The 17,007-nt window shown below is 38.3% G+C and overlaps 1 protein-coding gene across 5 annotated transcripts in view; it reads left to right on the plus strand.

The window, feature by feature from the left end:
* Positions 1-17,007, plus strand: part of EXOC2 (exocyst complex component 2) — a 191,481-nt gene extending 174,474 nt beyond the window's left edge. For 4 of the 5 annotated variants that reach the window (XM_066268535.1, XM_066268537.1, XM_066268538.1 and 1 more), the window contains 5 exons: positions 2,945-3,000; positions 3,182-3,304; positions 10,390-10,451; positions 13,339-13,398; positions 15,382-17,004. In XM_066268535.1, the coding sequence (XP_066124632.1) occupies positions 2,945-3,000; positions 3,182-3,304; positions 10,390-10,451; positions 13,339-13,398; positions 15,382-15,475 (395 nt within the window). In that variant the 3' untranslated portion in view covers positions 15,476-17,004. Of the gene's footprint in view, positions 1-2,944; positions 3,001-3,181; positions 3,305-10,389; positions 10,452-13,338; positions 13,399-15,381 lie in introns of all 5 variants that reach the window. The other variant, XM_066268539.1, reaches the window with a different exon arrangement.

Raw genomic sequence — 17,007 nt, forward strand, 5'->3', positions numbered from 1 at the left:
AATGGCATCTCTTTGAACCCTGACTAACTTACTGTGATTTGAGTAGGAGCTCTTTCTCTGTTTATCCCTAGGACCACACATTTTTTTCTCTTTCCAACACTACCACTTATGCCTTGAAGCTGTTTGTTGTTGTATTGTAGGAGGAGATGGATAGTTATTTACTTTTATTTTCTGTTCACAAAAATAAGGTCTCCAAGAAATTCAGAAGTTTTTTACTTGTCCAAGGTTAAGGCATGCCCCTCCCATACATTATCCTTGTGCAGCCTGTACCCAATGTAAAAAGGAAACTTGATTTTTGTAAAATTTCCTATCAACACAAACATGATTCTACTGGTTGAAGGAGTTTTGTGCTTTTTTTCCTACAATTCACAGCTTTGTCTTTAGAATTGCATTGAGTAATTTTAGATTTATCACTTTTACAGGATATTTTATTGGTAATACTTGGGCTGGTGGGTTCTTGCCAGGAAATGTTTTTTCTATCAGGCTCAGAGTGGGAGTTGAATTTATAGCACACTGAGCCTGTGACATTGTCTTCATTCTAAGGTTAATTTTTCTTTATTTTAGTCAGCACTCTGGCCCTACTGTTCTTTATTACACTAAAGAATTTTAGAACTTAAAAACTGCCCTCCTATTTTCATTCATTGTTGCTAGGACATCGCTCCTGACATACATTCACATAGTAGCATTGACAAGCCCCTGGTTTTCACGGAGGACAGACTGTCGAATTCCTTCCTCCTAAAGTGCGTAGATCATCATTGGCCCAATATTGTGCATATTATTAGTAACTATATACATTTTATATGTGTGTGCACTTATGAGCTAGTCTTCTATAGCGTTACAATTGAAAGAGTCCAGACCTATGCAGTGACTGTGGACTTGGGAGCCAGAGTGCCCTTCCCTGTCTCCCTCCACTCACATGGGGAGAACGTCTGGAGAGCAGGGAATGAGGCATGTTGACTCCACTGACTGCAGCCGGGGGACCTCACGCCCTGACTAGAGTCATGAACAATTCAAGGAGCACTCTGTGATGTGGCTTTCCTCTGACAGGAAGAAAACTTTTCTGGTCTTGAGCACAAGCTACTTTATTTCACTTTCACTTATAGTAGCTCTTCTATTCCTTTCTCCTACCTCCCAGAAAAGACTTGTTTCCTTGCAATTTTTTTTTCAGGGAGAATCAACTGATTTCTGGATTATATTTAATACTCTTCAATCAGCTTTCTTAGTTTTGTTTTTTTATCCACAAAGTATAATTAATAATACCTGAACCTTCATATCCCAGAGAAATATATGTGAAATAGGCTTCTGAAACTGAAAACAGTGTACCTGTTTATGGACCACTGGATATGACAGAAATCAAAAGCTAGTTATGCATTTAGAACCTGCCAGTGCCGGGACTTGCAAAAACTTGATTATAGTTCTTAGCCTTTAGTTCATCATTCCACATAATCAGTAGCCTGAATGACATTTGGGGAAAGATTCTCCTTAACTCCATTACTGTTTTTTTTTTCTTTTTTTTGCATTTTTCTGAAGCTGGAAACAGGGAGAGACAGTCAGACAGACTCCCGCATGCGCCTGACCGGGATCCACCCGGCATGCCCACCAGGGGTGACGCTCTGCCCACCAGGGGGTGATGCTCTGCCCATCCTGGGCGTCGCCATATTGCGACCAGAGCCACTCTAGCGCCTGGGGCAGAGGCAAAGGAGCCATCCCCAGCGCCCGGGCCATCTTTGCTCCAGTGGAGCCTTGGCTGCGGGAGGGGAAGAGAGAGACAGAGGAAGGCGCGGCGGAGGGGTGGAGAAGCAAATGGGCGCTTCTCCTGTGTGCCCTGGCCGGGAATTGAACCCGGGTCCTCCGCATGCTAGGCCGACGCTCTACCGCTGAGCCAACCTTCCAGGGCCTAACTCCATTACTGTTAACACGCATGATTTTACAGTGCAATAGTATTTTCCCTGTTCTGTAGAGAAGGCATTCTCAGTCCATGCAATTAAATTTAGAAGGAATTCTGAAATATTCCACTCCAAATGAAAATAAATTGTTTTGGAGTTATGATAAAGAAGCATTTTGATTTTACATTTTTTCCTTGCATTGTAATGAAAGCTGTTCATGAATCCTGTGACTACCGGGACCAATCACATGCACTATCTTCTGTAATCCTCACTGTAGCCCTACAAGATAAGTATTGTTCTTACACTCACTCATAGAAGAGAAAACTGGGCTTACAGTTTGTAAGTTATGAAATTAGAGTTTGATCCAAGATCATCTGACTTTGAACTCTTACACTATTAGAGCTATTACTTACACTAAGCCTAGAGCTATAGGCTTACACTATTGTGTGTGCCTGCTTTTGAGTGGAGTCGTGTTCATTCATTCTGTACCATCCGAACTCTGATGTTGTGTTCAGTTTTTGACTTGCTTTATGGAATCAGATTGAATGTGGTTTTGTCAGAAGTTTCTCCCAGAAGTAAATTAAGAGCAAAATAGTTGTTCTGCATAATAATTTGAATTTTTACCTTTGGAAGTATGCTATCACAGATATTGAGGATGTTTTTTAAGTTTTGGTAAATACCCTTCTGTTGTCTATTTTTTTTTGGCTGTTAATTTGCATGTGTTTGCACACATATGTAGACTATGTATGTGAAGAAACCAAAGGACATTTTAAAATTTTGGTTTTGAAGGAGACTTACCAACATTTATCGAGCAGGTAAACAATGACAGAATGGAAAAATAATGAAAGAAAACTCTTAAGTAATTTAACCTTTTTAAAAAACCTGTACAAAAGCAGTCCTTTCTCCATTTGGTTCTCAAAAGGAAATCGAGGGGGGTGTTACTTTCTGTTTCTCCTTAGAAGCTGTGAGGCAGTAGCACTGTGCACAGCGACGCCAGCAGGGGACAGGCAGCTTGTGTTTACACTAAATGCCTTTTCCCTCCCCTTTCTTGATTTCAGGTGTCAGGAACTATTTAAAAGAAGCATTAGTGAATATAATTGCAGTGCATGCAGAGGTAAGCTATCATTAGATGTTCCCAAAAGATACAGGTTACTGGGCGGGGGGGGGGAGGGAGAAAGGGGCTAATTTGATGGTTTTTATGGTGGTCTTTTTTCCCAACTTTTTTGTGCATTCATTTATAACAAATTTGAAAAAGTCCCCATAATGCACCATTTCTCCTTATTTAAACCTCTTAGGTGTTCACTATTTCAAAAGAACTGGTGCCTCGAGTCCTGTCCAAGGTGGTGGAAGCGGTTTCTGAGGAGCTGAACAGACTCATGCAGTGTGTGTCATCCTTCAGCAAGCATGGGGCCTTGCAGGTACCAAAGTCATCCAGTCCCACATCAGACCTTCGCCTTATTTACACATACAGGTGCATTTGTAGTCATCAGTCCTAAGATATACAGACAAGTTTTCGGTTGTTTGTTTTTGATGGGCCTGCTGATTGAAGTCCACATGGTCTCTCCTGCATAAACCACACCAGCCATTCCTTGTCTACAAGTTCCAGAGTTTCTGTGTCTTCAGAGCAGTGCAAGACCTAACAACTCTGGTGAAATTGTATATATCTCATTTTGTATCATGGATTTTCCACTGTATCGCGGGATTTTGTGGTATATAGGTAGTTTTATAAATTTATTATTTTAATTATTTTTGCAGTAAAATAAGCATTTTTAGCCTAAATTGAAAACAATATAAAAATATTAATTAAAACATTAAAAGAATATTTTTTAATAAATAAATTTTTATTAATTTTAATGGGGTGACATCAATAAATCAGGATACATATATTCAAAGAAAACATGTCCAGGTTATCTTGTCATTCAATTATGTTGCATACTCATCACCCAAAGTCAGATTGTCCTCCGTCACCTTCTATCTAGTTTTCTTTGTGCCCCTCCCCCTCCCCCTCTCCCTCCTTCCCTCCTCCTGCCCCCCCCACTCTTGTCCATGTCTCTTAGTCTCGTTTTTTATGTCCCACCAATGTATGGAATCCTGCAGTTCTTGGTTTTTTCTGATTTACTTATTTCACTCCGTATAATGTTGTCAAGATCCCACCATTTTGTTGTAAGTGATCCGATGTCATCATTTCTTATGGCTGAATAGTATACCATGGTGTATATATGCCACATCTTCTTTATCCAGTCTTCTATTTTTTTTTTACAGTGATTAAAGCCTTTAAGCAAACTCTTGGCCAATACAGCAAGAATCCATAAAAAAGTAGTGTCCTTAACATGTTCACCAAGTCCAAGTTGGCCCCAACACCATGCCAAAACCCTGAAAAATGCAACCCAACCCCAGTTCAGTCTGTTAGGAGCTGTCCCAAGGAGCAAGAGTCCAGGAAAAGACCGCATAGCACTGGAATTGTTGTCACAATTCTATACTTTGCAGCTCACATCCAAGTCCCAATGGCCGCTGCTTCTAGCTGGTAATGATTCAGGTAGACTGGAAAAGCCATCTGCAGCATGTATGGAGATGGAGCTTCTGTTCTCCTCTGCCAGTCTCAGTGTGGCTTCTTCAGTGTTCCTTGGTTGAAGAGTCCTCTTAGTTTAGTCCAAAGTTGGTTTTTCCAGATGATAGTTCTTAAAATTATTTGTAATCCACTTTGGTTCTGGGAGGTGGATATTGGTATGTCCGCCTACTCCAGCGCCCTCTTGTCTTCCTCAAAACATTAAAAGAATATTAAATCGAAATAAAATATGTAGGATACAGCAGAAGAGCAAGGAAGGTATCCCAGAGAGCAAAAGGCAAGAGCTACAAGTTGTGTGTACGCACTGCCTAAATCTCTGGTTGGCTCCTAAGCTATATATGCTTGGCCAGACTGCACTACAGCCAGCCCAGTTACGCCTAAAAGAACTGAAGTAAGGGTTATAATGCTGCCCAAGAGGCAAGTGTTTTGAGTTTTAGTTTAAATAAACTGCTTGCCAAAATTAGCAAAACAAAATCAGCATTCTTCAGAGGCATATTACAGAACCCAGCTTCTCTACAGCATAATGTACACTGTGTCCAGGATGCAATCTAAATTTATTGAAAGTACCAGCAGAACAAAACAAGAATACAATGGCCCATTTTCAATAGAAAGACAATCAACTGAGAGCCTTCAGATGGCCCCATTGTTAGAATTCAGAGACGAGTTTTAAAGCAGTTGTGTTCAGTGAAATAAGGGTGACTATGCTCAAATGAATGAAGAGATAAGAAATCTCAGCATAAAAAAAGAAACCTTAAGAGAGGAACTAAATGGAAATTCTGGAATAGAAAAAAATAATATATGTGTATATGAATTTTTTTACAGTCCATTAGATCAGAATAACTACAGAATAGAGAAGACAGAAGAAAAAGTCAGTGAATTTGTAGATCAATAGAAATTAATCCCATATGAAAAACAGAGAAAAGAATAATTGGGGGAAAATTAACAGAACTCTAAGGACCGCAAAGGCAATGTCAAAATGCCTAGCATACGCCGAGTTCAATTTCCAGAACAGTTAGAATGGCTGGTCAGCCCATGAAAGGATGGTCAGCATCATCACTTGGCTCTCTCACACATTGTTGGGAGTGTAAATCATACTTTGGGAAAAATTCTTGCAGTTTCTTTGAAACCTAAACATACACATCTCCTGTGACCTAGCCATTCCAATCATAGGTATTTAACCAAAGGAACTAAAAACATATATTCATGAAAAAAACATAAGAATACTCATATCAGTTTTCTTTATAATGGCCCAAAACTGGAAACAACCCAGGCGCCTATCAACGGAATAAACAAACAAACTGTTGTATGTTCATCTAGAATATACTATTCAACATTGAGGACAGACTACTGGTACCCCCCGATCAATCTCAGGAGCTTTAAGCTGAAGAAAGGAAGCCTTAGAGTAAAACACACATGTCACTATATCTGTTTCTAATTGGCGATAGAAAAAGTTCTCAGGAAGCTTACCTCTGGGTAGTTGTGATTCAAAGGGATGGACCTAAAGGAGCTTCATAGGGTGATGGTTCTCTCCCTTGAATATATGTTTTCATTGCTCAGGTTTATGTATCAGAACTCATCAAATGTTACACTATAAGATTTGTCCTTTGTGGCTCTGGCCAGTTGGCTCAGTGGATAGTGTTGGCCCAGCATACAGACATCCCGGTTTGATTCCTGGCCAGGGCACACATGAGAAGCGACCATCTGCTTCTCTTTCTCTCCCTCTCCCCTCCCCCCCACCATTTTTTTTCTCTTTTCTCCTCTCACAACCGGTGGCTCCATTGGTTCAAGTACCAGCCCCAGATGCTGAGGATAGCTCAGTTGGTCCAAGCATTGGCCTCAGGCACTGAGGATGGCTCAGTTGATTTTAGCATCAGCCCCATAGGAGGGTTGCTGGTGGATCCCCGTTGGGGTGCACTCTGTCTCGCTATCTCCCCTCCCCTCTCACTTAAAAAAATAAAAATAAAAATATTTGTCCATTGTGTAGAATGTAAATTTTAACTAAAAAAAAAAAAAAGAATTAAAACTGTCTACTATAGTTAATCATGCATGGTGAAGTACATCAAAACAATGTGATGGGTTTATGGTTGGATAGATAAATGACAGTGCTAGTAAGTGTTAATGGTAGAGACTGGGTTTATGCGTATTCAATGTAAAATTCTTTCAATGTCTATATACATTTGAATCAGCTGGAGAACTTTTTCCATATGCAGCAAGTCTTCATAAACATTGTTTTGTTCAACGCCCCTGAATTGGAATAAGTTGGTTGAAAAATAATGATCTTCCTTGTTTTTATTAATCTTTCCCAATAGCTCACTGTTATTTCAGTGTTTAAATTAAAGTGTTAATGGTCTTCATTTAGAAGTTTGGTGATGTTTTTATAACTGTAAACTCTTTTTTCCAGCAATTAGCCTGCAGTAAAATTGATTTTGTTATACATTTCTCTTAAAGTCACAATTTCCAAGAACCTGTCGATGACATTAAATGAGGATTTCCTCTTCACATATCCAGGAGACTATCGGCCACTGTGACTATTCAACCTCTAATACTTGATACTTCCAAGGAACCTGGCAGACGTTTTTTCATTTTGAAAATGTTCAAATGATTGTAACTGCCCTGCTTTGCTCTTTCCCTTTGAAAATGCCTTTTTGATGTCCTTTTGAGTACATAACTCTGAGAAAAACTACAGATTGATCTTTAATAGTCATTAACATCAAAGGTCAATGCATCAGTCTTCAAAACCTTCCTGACACGCAGTTTAGAGAGGAGTGGAGTGACAGTTTGGTGATTTTAGCTGATCTTTTAGCATGATTTCTTTTGGCATACAGTTTTTTGTATACTATAGAAGTAACTATAACTTTTACAATTGGCATAATAAATAGGTTAATTAAAACACCTTGTTTGACTGAAATTTCTACATGAAGATTACTTTTACAGTGATTTATTTAATCCTAAAATATTCACCTAAAAGTGCTACCTTATTTTTACTCTTCGATATTTTTCATTGTAGGTATGATTTTTACATAAACTAGAGTATAAACAATAAAGGTAAATTGTCATAGGTAGGCTCTCTAGTTACAGACTATTTTTCAGGCTTATGAAACAGTGAAAAATGAAACCAAACAATTACTTTTCAAACAGAAAAGTTTCACTGAATATACTGTACCTTTTATAAATCAGCTTTTATCCAGATTGATTACAGAATTTCTAATTAACTCTGATTTAAAGAACTAGCCATGTCCTTTATGATTGTTTTACATTTCATGTACTCCTGCAGAATCATGTCCTGAGCATCACCCACCAGGCGTCCCCAAACTACTGCCCGTGGGCCACAATGCGGCCCCCTGAGGCCATTTATCCAGCCCCCACTGCACTTCTGGAAGGGGCACCTCTTTCATTGGTGGTCAGTGAGAGGACCACTGTATTTGGCAGCCCTCCAATGGTCTGAGGGACAGTGAACTGGCCCCCTGTGTAAAAAGTTTGGAGACCCCTGACCCATACTATGGGCACCTGAGTCGAAGGTGGCAGCTGTGGGCTTTCTCATCAGAGGTTCTTTTAGAACTGAAGAAAACTGATCTGTGTGTAAAGTCACACTTCAAGCTTGCAAACATGTGTAAGCTTTAGGTATAGCTTTTCTGTCATTAAACTTTGCCCTGTCCGGTTGGCTCAGTGGTAGAGCATTGGCCTGGCATGTGGATGTCCTGGGTTCAATTTCCATCAGGGCACACAGGAAAAGCAACCATCTACATCTCTACCCCTCCCCCTCTCGCTTCTCTCTCTAGCTCTTTCTTCCCCTTCCAACTGCCAGCCATGACTCTGTTGGAGCCCCAGGCACTGAGTATGGCTCCATGGCCTTCATCTCAGGGGCTAAAATAGCTTGGTTGCAACAGAGCAACGGCCCCAGGTGGGCAGAGCATTGTCCTATAGGGGGTTTGCCGGGTAGGTCCCAGTCCAGGCACATACAGGAGTCTGTCTCTCTGCCTCCCCACTTCTCACTTAAGAAAAAATAAAAATAAAGTTTTGTGCAGGTATAATTCATATACCACACAAATGTATAAAAAGAGTATACAACTCAGTGATATCTTTTTTACTATGTTCACAAAGTTTTGTAATCATCACCAAAATCAATTTATGAAGAATGCCTCTGTGAACATTCATTTATAAGTTTTTGTGGACATATGTTTTCATTTCTTTCAGTTATACAGTGTGTCCGTAAAGTCATGTGCACTTTTGACCGGTCACAGGAAAGCAACAAAAGATGATAGAAATGTGAAATCTGCACCAAATAAAAGGAAAACTCTCCCAGTTTCATACCTATTCAGTACAGTTCGATGTGGGCTCATGCACAAATTTTTTAGGGCTCCTTAAGTAGCTATCCTGTATAGCCTCTACAGACTCATCACTGACTGATGGCCTACCAGAATGGAGTTTCTCCACCAAATTGCCAGTTTCCTTCAACTGCTTATCCCACCGAGTAATGTTATTTCTATGTGGTAGTGCTTTGTTATAAACGTGCCGATATTCACGTTGCACTTTGGTCACGGATTCGAATTTAGTGAGCCACAGAACACACTGAAATTTCCTCTGTACTGTCCACATCTCGACTGGCATGGCCGTGGGCTGCTCCGCTGTATACACGGTGTTATGTCATCATCTGTGCATGTGCACATGCTGCCACATCAACCTACAGAAGCTGGGAGGGTTTCCCTTGTATTTGGTGCAGATTTCACATTTCTGTCATCTTTTGTTGCTTTCCTATGACCAGTCACTTGACTTTCCTACCAGCATGTATGAAAATTCCAGGTCCTGTACATTTTTGCCAATAAATGTTACTGTCTGTCAGATTATAGCCATTCTCAGGTAGGAGAAGTGGTGTCTCATTCTTTTCACTTTCTTGATGGTTTCCTTTTGAGCATAGAATGTTTTAATTTTGATGAAGTTCAATTTATCTATTTTTTCTTTTATTCTTATACTTTGATGTCATTTCTAAGAAGGCTTCCCAACCCAACATCACAAAGATTTACTCCTGATTTATACTAGCGTTTTATAATTTTATTGCTTACATTTAGGTCTCTTTTGAATTAATTTTAGTATTAAGGACAGGATCTAATTTCAGTCTTTTACATGAGAATATCCAGTTATTTCAGCCTCATTGTTGAAGAGATTGTTCTTTGCCCATTCACTGGTCTCCCTTGTCAAAAATCAGTTGATCATAAATGTAAAGGTTTATTTCTGGACACTCAATTCTATTTTGTTGACCTACATGTCTGTCCATATACCAGTTTCACACTGTCTTGATTATTGTAGCTTTGTAGTAAGTTTTGACTTCAGAAAGCGTGAATTTTTCCAACTGTGTTATTCTTTTTCACAATTGTTTTGTCTGTTTGGAGTCAACTTGTCAATTTTTGTTTTTAAAAAATCTAATTGTAATTTTACTAGGCATCATATTGAATCTGTAGAGCTTTAGCTTAGCCTTTGAGATTAAAGTCAGTATGGCTAGAAGGTTCAGGTGTAAGGAAGTAAGCCAACCCACTTCCTTAAATCTGTGTAGGAAAAGAATTTGAGGACAGTGTTTCCAACTTTCCTTCCTCTCACAAGCAGATAGAAAGGAAAATTATGAGGTAGGTAGTAAATGCAGACTGTTGGGAAATCCTTGTGTAGTCCGTACCTTTCATAGCAAGATATCTAGCTCCCTGCATTCACACAGTCATATTTGACTATAAATTAATTTTCAGTCAACGGAAATTTTGTCATAGCCTATTTCTTTGGTCTGTTTTTAAGTCTGTTCATAACTAGTAATCACATGGGTAGAAGTAACCTTATGCCTGTAGTATTCTGTCAACGCAATAAACTGGCTGGAAACTGTCCCCCTTACAACCTATTTCTGCTTGATCATTGTCAGAGATCCTTATTGTCACTTTGTCCTTTTTTCATTTTTAGGCGAGGCTTGAAATCTGTGCTTTGAGGGATACTGTGGCTGTTTACCTGACGCCTGAAAGCAAGTGAGATGCTAAATGTTCTTGTTCTGGAGTGCTTCATTAAAAATAAAGCTTGCCTTTCTAACATGTGAAGTCCTTTGTAAAGATAACTGATCAGAGGGAATTTTTGTGATATTGTGACATGAAAATATTTACATTTGATCAAATTTTTTCATTTAAAAGCATGCATACACATAATATAAACTATAATAGATTCCTAAGAGACAGGTTCTTTAGAGCATAATATAAAGGAAAAAAGATTTAGTGTGTGTGTGTGTATATATATATATGTGTGTGGCAGAGAGAGACAGAGAGAGGGACAGATAGGGACAGACAGACCTGGAGGGAGATGAGAAGCATCAGTTCTTCATTGCGGCGCCTTAGTTGTTCATTGATTGCTTTCTCATATGTGCCTGGACCAGGGGGCTACAGCAGACTGAGTGACCCCTTGCTCAAGTCAGCGATCTTGGGCTTCAAGCCAGCAACCTTTGGGCTCAAGCCAACGACCATGGGGTCATGTTTGTGATCCCACGCTCAAGCCATATTAGCCCACGCTCAAGCGGTGACCTCAGGGTTTTAAATCTGGGTCTTCCGTGTCCCAGTCCAATGCTCTCTCTGCTGCACCACCATCTGGTCAGGCAATTTAGTATAATTTTATGTTTTTCATTCTATAAGATAACTCATTCTCATAAATGATGTAGCAAAGTATTACATTCTCCTTTAAAAAAAAAGAGAAGAATTGAGTCTATCCACAGCAGACTTTGAAGGACAGTTCAAGCACTGTAATTATCAGCATAAGAGGAAGCCTTGTGGTTTCTCTGAAAATTTTTGTAGTGGAAATTTGATGATAAGTTTTAGCTGTTTTGAATGAAAGTCAGGATTTCCTATCATTGAAATATCAGTAGGTGAACTGAAACAGCACTACTTACTTTGACAAACTTGTTTACACCACTGGCAACATTACCTAGGAAATTTTGGGTTATACTGTTAATGTGCACAAGAAGCCAAGTAGTATACAAATAAAATGTTTAAGGATATTTTGTGCAATATACTTATTCATGTATTTTTAGCTTTTGATAGCTTGACTTGTGCCATCATTCTTACTATTAAATCTGAAAGGCTTCTTAACTTTTTTCCTAAAAAAGTTAGCTTCATATTCTTATTCATCATGGCTGGCCAGAAGCCATTTCTAAATAATTCCCATGTTAATTATTTAACCACACCTTTTCCCAGTCATTGTTTTTCTGCACAAAACACTAAGTAACAGATGATAGAAAGTGTTCCTTCCACATTTGATGTGTATGTGTGCCATGTGTAGGTACCTATGTATTTATTCTCACTAATTTAACCTTTCATAACCTGAGTTCCTCATTATAAAAGAAATATAGTAATACTTTCTAGGCAAATCTTTGGTGAAATTAAATGAAAAAATATGTCAAGTCACCTTCTAAACTGTTGATGCACTACAAATAATAGGTGGTATAACTGTTATAATGTAATAGCATCATAATTGTTTTGATTAATTGAGAAGAGGTTTACAAGAAACCAGATGCTTGTGGAGATATGGCAGAGACTTGCCTCAACATAAGGATAAAGTGGGGGGGCAATTTCATATTGTGGGGGAGCTAAGTGTGCTCACAAGCTGTAATGCATCCCCACACTCACACCTGTCTCCACCAGGAGTAACTGAAGCCTTATAGTGCCAGTTTTTATGACTCTATTGGGACTTAGCAGTCTCTCTATACCAGGGGTTGGGAACCTTTGGCTCACGAACCAGATGTGGCTCTTTTGATGGCTGCATCTGGCTCGCAGACAAATCTTTAATAAAAAAATAATGTTAAAAATATAAAACATTCTTATGTATTACAATCCATTCATTTTCTACCGCTCATGTTCATGGTTGCGGGTGGCTGGAGCCAATCACAGCTGTCCTTCGGGACACCAAATTTTTATTGGATAATGCATAACATTCACGGGTCATTGTATGGTTCTCATGGAATTACATTTTAAAATATGTACCGTTCATGGCTCTCTCAGCCAAAAAGGTTCCCGACCCCTGCTCTATATGTTGTTAGGATACCTGCTCCTAGGTTGAGAAATACTGCTCAAAAGTTACTTCCTGGTATACTGATGAGGATGCTTTTACTATACAAAATCAAAGATCACTTTAAAGTCATGAATAATTACATTTATTTCATCTCTGTCAACTGTTTCTTAGTGTATGGTCCAATTTAGTACCAAATAATCTCCCCTAAAATGCTTTTCATTTCATTTAGTAATTTTTCTGGTATACTTTCTACATTAACAAGTTAAATGTATCAAATTGGTGCTTTTAAAATTACTCTTTTTCATGAAATGAGATAATATTGAATTTTATATATCATTATCCTACAAATTTTAAAAATAATAATAGCTGAATTTTATAAAACACTATGTTCAGTTATTATAAGATATTGGCTGTAAGTCAGGCCCTGTACACAAAACTGTTCCCATTTGTGTAATCTTTTACAAGATCACGTTTCTACTTCATTTCCTTCCTTTCTTACCAGTTGCTTTATCTAGAGTTCAGTTTTGTTTTGGAAGTAAAAACTTTAAAAACTTAAATGTCTACATTAGGTTTTCATCTACCACAAGTAGCATGCTTTTATAAAATTCAGTTTCTACTTTAGCTTTTCCAGTTATGTTCCATTCCTAGGTGAATTTTTGACTCTGCTCCTACAAAGCCTCTGGTAACTCTGCCCTCACTTGAACATTTTCTATTGTTTTTCACTTTTACTTTTTCTCATTTCTACATGTTGCACAGGTTTATACTACTAGTTTTTTATTTAAAATACACTTAAGAATTCTTTATGATGCTCTAATTCCTCATAGAAACATAAAATATTTATAAATGTTGCTGCTTGCATTTCAGGTCTAGTTTTAAACAGGCTCTGGAAGCCCTGCCTCAGCTTTCCAGTGGAGCAGACAAAAAGTAAGTGCTGTGTGCCCTTCTCAGGGCCCAGGGAGGTGTCTTGAACAAGATTCTGTTACGTAAAAGTGCTCTTTTTATAAATAATGATTTGAATTTAAGGAGGCGCAGTACTTAATAGCTCTTAATAGTATGCATTATGCTAGCTATGCCTTGCTTGTCTCTCAAGTGACAGAGTAAGGGAAAACCTTACTGCTGGGCTTTTGACAGTTTAGAAATTAATTCTTTTCTTGTTTTAAGTAAACAGTATAGAAGACGTCATAAGAAAGTTTATTTTGACTTATTTATTCAACTATATCATTGTCTTAAATTTTTAAGACTACTTAGGGAAATGTAAAAGAAGATAGCGTAGTAAAATGCAGAGCACAGTGATTTCTTTCCTTTGAGTAGCTTGGCAATGTACAGCTTTGTGCTCTAAGTAATACGTATAAAGTATTAAGGAAGAGTAGATTTGTAAATATGATAACAGTAAAATTATATATGTTTCACTAATACTGTACTGATTGTCTCAGTCACTTCAAACTTTGGTACTCATAGGACAAGAAATTCTGACCTGAGACAAAATCAAGGCCAGGTTAATTTAACCAGTGCCCAGCCTGTGCTCAACTGAGGCAGCAGAAACAGATTTTTGCTACTTCACCAACATGGAGACCTGGGCTGGGTTGGGAAGAAAGTGTAGCAGACAGTTCTTTTGCTTGCATGTCCCTAATGGTCAAAAGGGTGGCTGTACTAACAGTGCTTGCACCTACAGCCCTGTCTGCCCTTCTCCTACTTCTTTCTCACACTAACCTTTTCATTTCTTTAAAATAAAAATGTTCAGGCCCTGGCCTGGTAGTTCAGTGGAAAAAGTGTCCATCTGGCACACCAGAGGTTGCAGGTTCAATCCCCATCAGAGCGGGGCACATATGAGAAGCAATCAATGAGTGCACAGCTAAATGGAACACCTAAGAGAAACGAGTCGATGCTTCTCTCCCTCCTTTTCTCCCTTTCCCTCAAATCCATGGAAATTTTTTTAATTAAAAAAACTTACGTTCATAATAAAAATATGTTCATAAATATACAATAAATATGTTCATTAATATAATATGTTCATAACTAATGAATATGTTTATAAATATAAAAATACATTTTAAAATATGAAAACAATTACTATTATTTTTAACATTCAGAACATGGCTTAAAAGGCTAGTGCTTTTTGAGGGGAAGTCAAGAACAACAGCCACCCTGCTATAGTCCTGGATGGGGACTATTTTAGATCTAGTATTGGGACAGTGTTCTGATATTGAGCATTGTTACACCATGAAATAATCTCTTGACCTCAGTACCAGTGAGCCCACTTGGTTGCTTCATCTGAACCAGATGAATCTAAGATTGCTTTTGGCCCTAAAATGTTATGGACATTTCAGACAAGTTAAGGAAACAGATTGAGTTATCAAATAGTAGCGTGATTTGCCCACTGGAGTTGGAAGTAACCCTGCTCTTCTGGTGCTTAATTCACCACTTCAGTTTACCACTTGTCAATATTTGTCGAAGACAAAAATGTAAAATAAGAGAAACAGATATTAGACAGATCATGGCGCAGAGGTGGGCGCAAAGGGAAAGTGGCTTAGAAGGGGTAGCACAAGAGAGTCGGGAAGAGGAGGGGCCCAGTCTGCATCCAGTTATGGAGTTGTTAAGCTGCTGAGATGTTTGTCAACATTGATAGAACTGTATGTCAAAAAGAGTACATTTTAGTGTATATAAATTTTTGAAAAGTGAAGAAAATGGACAGGTGCAAACAATCTGTTTTAGGGAGGAATCTAATCTCGCTGAAAGAAACAGGAGGGAGATTTTTATATAGAAACATAAATATGTATCTTTGCTCTTTGTAACTTCTGTAAGGGCCTTGTTTCTGTTACTGAGTTAAGAATCCACAGGTAAATAAAGCAGCTGGCTCCCTGCATGTTTTCTTCTGTGAGATTGTAAAATGATCTGTGTTTCTTGCAGGTCACTGGAAGAGCTGCTGAACAAGTTCAAGAGTAGCATGCACTTGCAGCTCGCCTGTTTCCAAGCTGCTTCTTCAACCATGATGAAAACATAAATACCTGTACCTCCAAAATAGGGGCAATCCAAAGATAAAAGTAATAAAATTACTGTTTCTTAAGTGCTGTAAGGGTATTTGCATATAAAGCATTAGGTTTGCAATTTCTCTCTTTTTCCCTTGACTAGCTTAGAAAGATGTTGGTTATGTTTTATTTCGACCAAAATACCCTTATTTGAAATTCCCAAGCAGTATTTGTTTTGTCATTTTTATTATATTAGGTCCCATATGACTATATATATGATATTATTTTTCCCCCTTAACTAAATGTTTCATGGTCAATGCTGCGGGAAGAATTACTATTATAGGAGTGTTTTTGAGATGACATGTGATATATACTGAAGCATTTTTCAGTGTCTCACCTACTAATATTTTAACATCAGTGGCTTCCAGGACACAAGGATAGATTGGTAAGAAGAGATTTGGAAAGTTACATTTAGACATCTTTGGAGCTTTAAGTCCTAACCAAACAGCTGTACTTAAAAACTTTATTTCATACCAATAGCTCCAACTCTCCTTATTGGAGTAGATCTTTAGAAAATCTGTGATCTGCATTTAAAAAAATGTTCTGTTTGGGGTGATTATTTGTGGTCCAGATGTCCATTTGCTGCCTAATTTTTGTTTTTCATAGCCCAAAACATTAAATATCTTGTCAATGTGGTTTTCTTTTTTTGTCTCACTCCTATTTTAATGTCACTGTATGTAAGTGTCTTGGTTGTTCCTGTGCACCCCATTATGTGTGGTGGGGCTGGAATGCCCTGTAGGTGCTGTTTGGAACAGCTGCAGTCTTCAGTGTCTACTACGGGACAAACCAGGCCCACAGCTGTTTGCTCCGTCCCCTCGGGCAGCTCCTTTTCTCTCCCCTTCTCACCCACTGATGTATCTCACCCCATTGCTGAGAGAACGCTGCTCCTCAGAGGCTATTTCCTGAGGTAGTGAAGGTAGGTGCTCCTCATTCAGGGGTGGGAAGAGCTGTTGATGCGCCACGGCCATTTGTTCAGGTCATGGTAGGTCTTCCAGGTTAACCCCCACCACACTCCCATCATGCATCACTTCAGGACACTGAATAACTGCAGTCTGTGTGTCAGGGTTTTCACAGAATCTCCTTTTTTTATGCTGAAATTAATATCTTTGTTAATACAACTAATTTTAAAGTACATTCTAGCTAAAGTATCCATTATTTGAGTAAGTCAGTGTCATGTTTGTTCATATGATACATGGGGGGGGGGAATCATAGTAACTAGAAGTGAAAGTTTAGTCTTTTATGAATGTGCTTGATATACAAAATATTGTGTCTCTTAAGCATATTAACCACTACACCTAACATGACTATGGATTAAATTACAAAACTACAATCCTGAATATTTGTGTTATTTTAAATATATAGTATAGAGCATTCGGCCAATAAAGAATGTATCTTCAGTAGAAGATGCAATTTATCTGACATTTATTCCCTAAGCATCTTTATTTCAACATTTCCATTAGCTATATAACTTTTTATCAGTCTAATTTTAACACTCAGAATAAATAAA

Source organism: Saccopteryx bilineata, chromosome 3 (genome assembly GCF_036850765.1).
Source record: "Saccopteryx bilineata isolate mSacBil1 chromosome 3, mSacBil1_pri_phased_curated, whole genome shotgun sequence".
NCBI lineage: Eukaryota > Metazoa > Chordata > Mammalia > Chiroptera > Emballonuridae > Saccopteryx > Saccopteryx bilineata.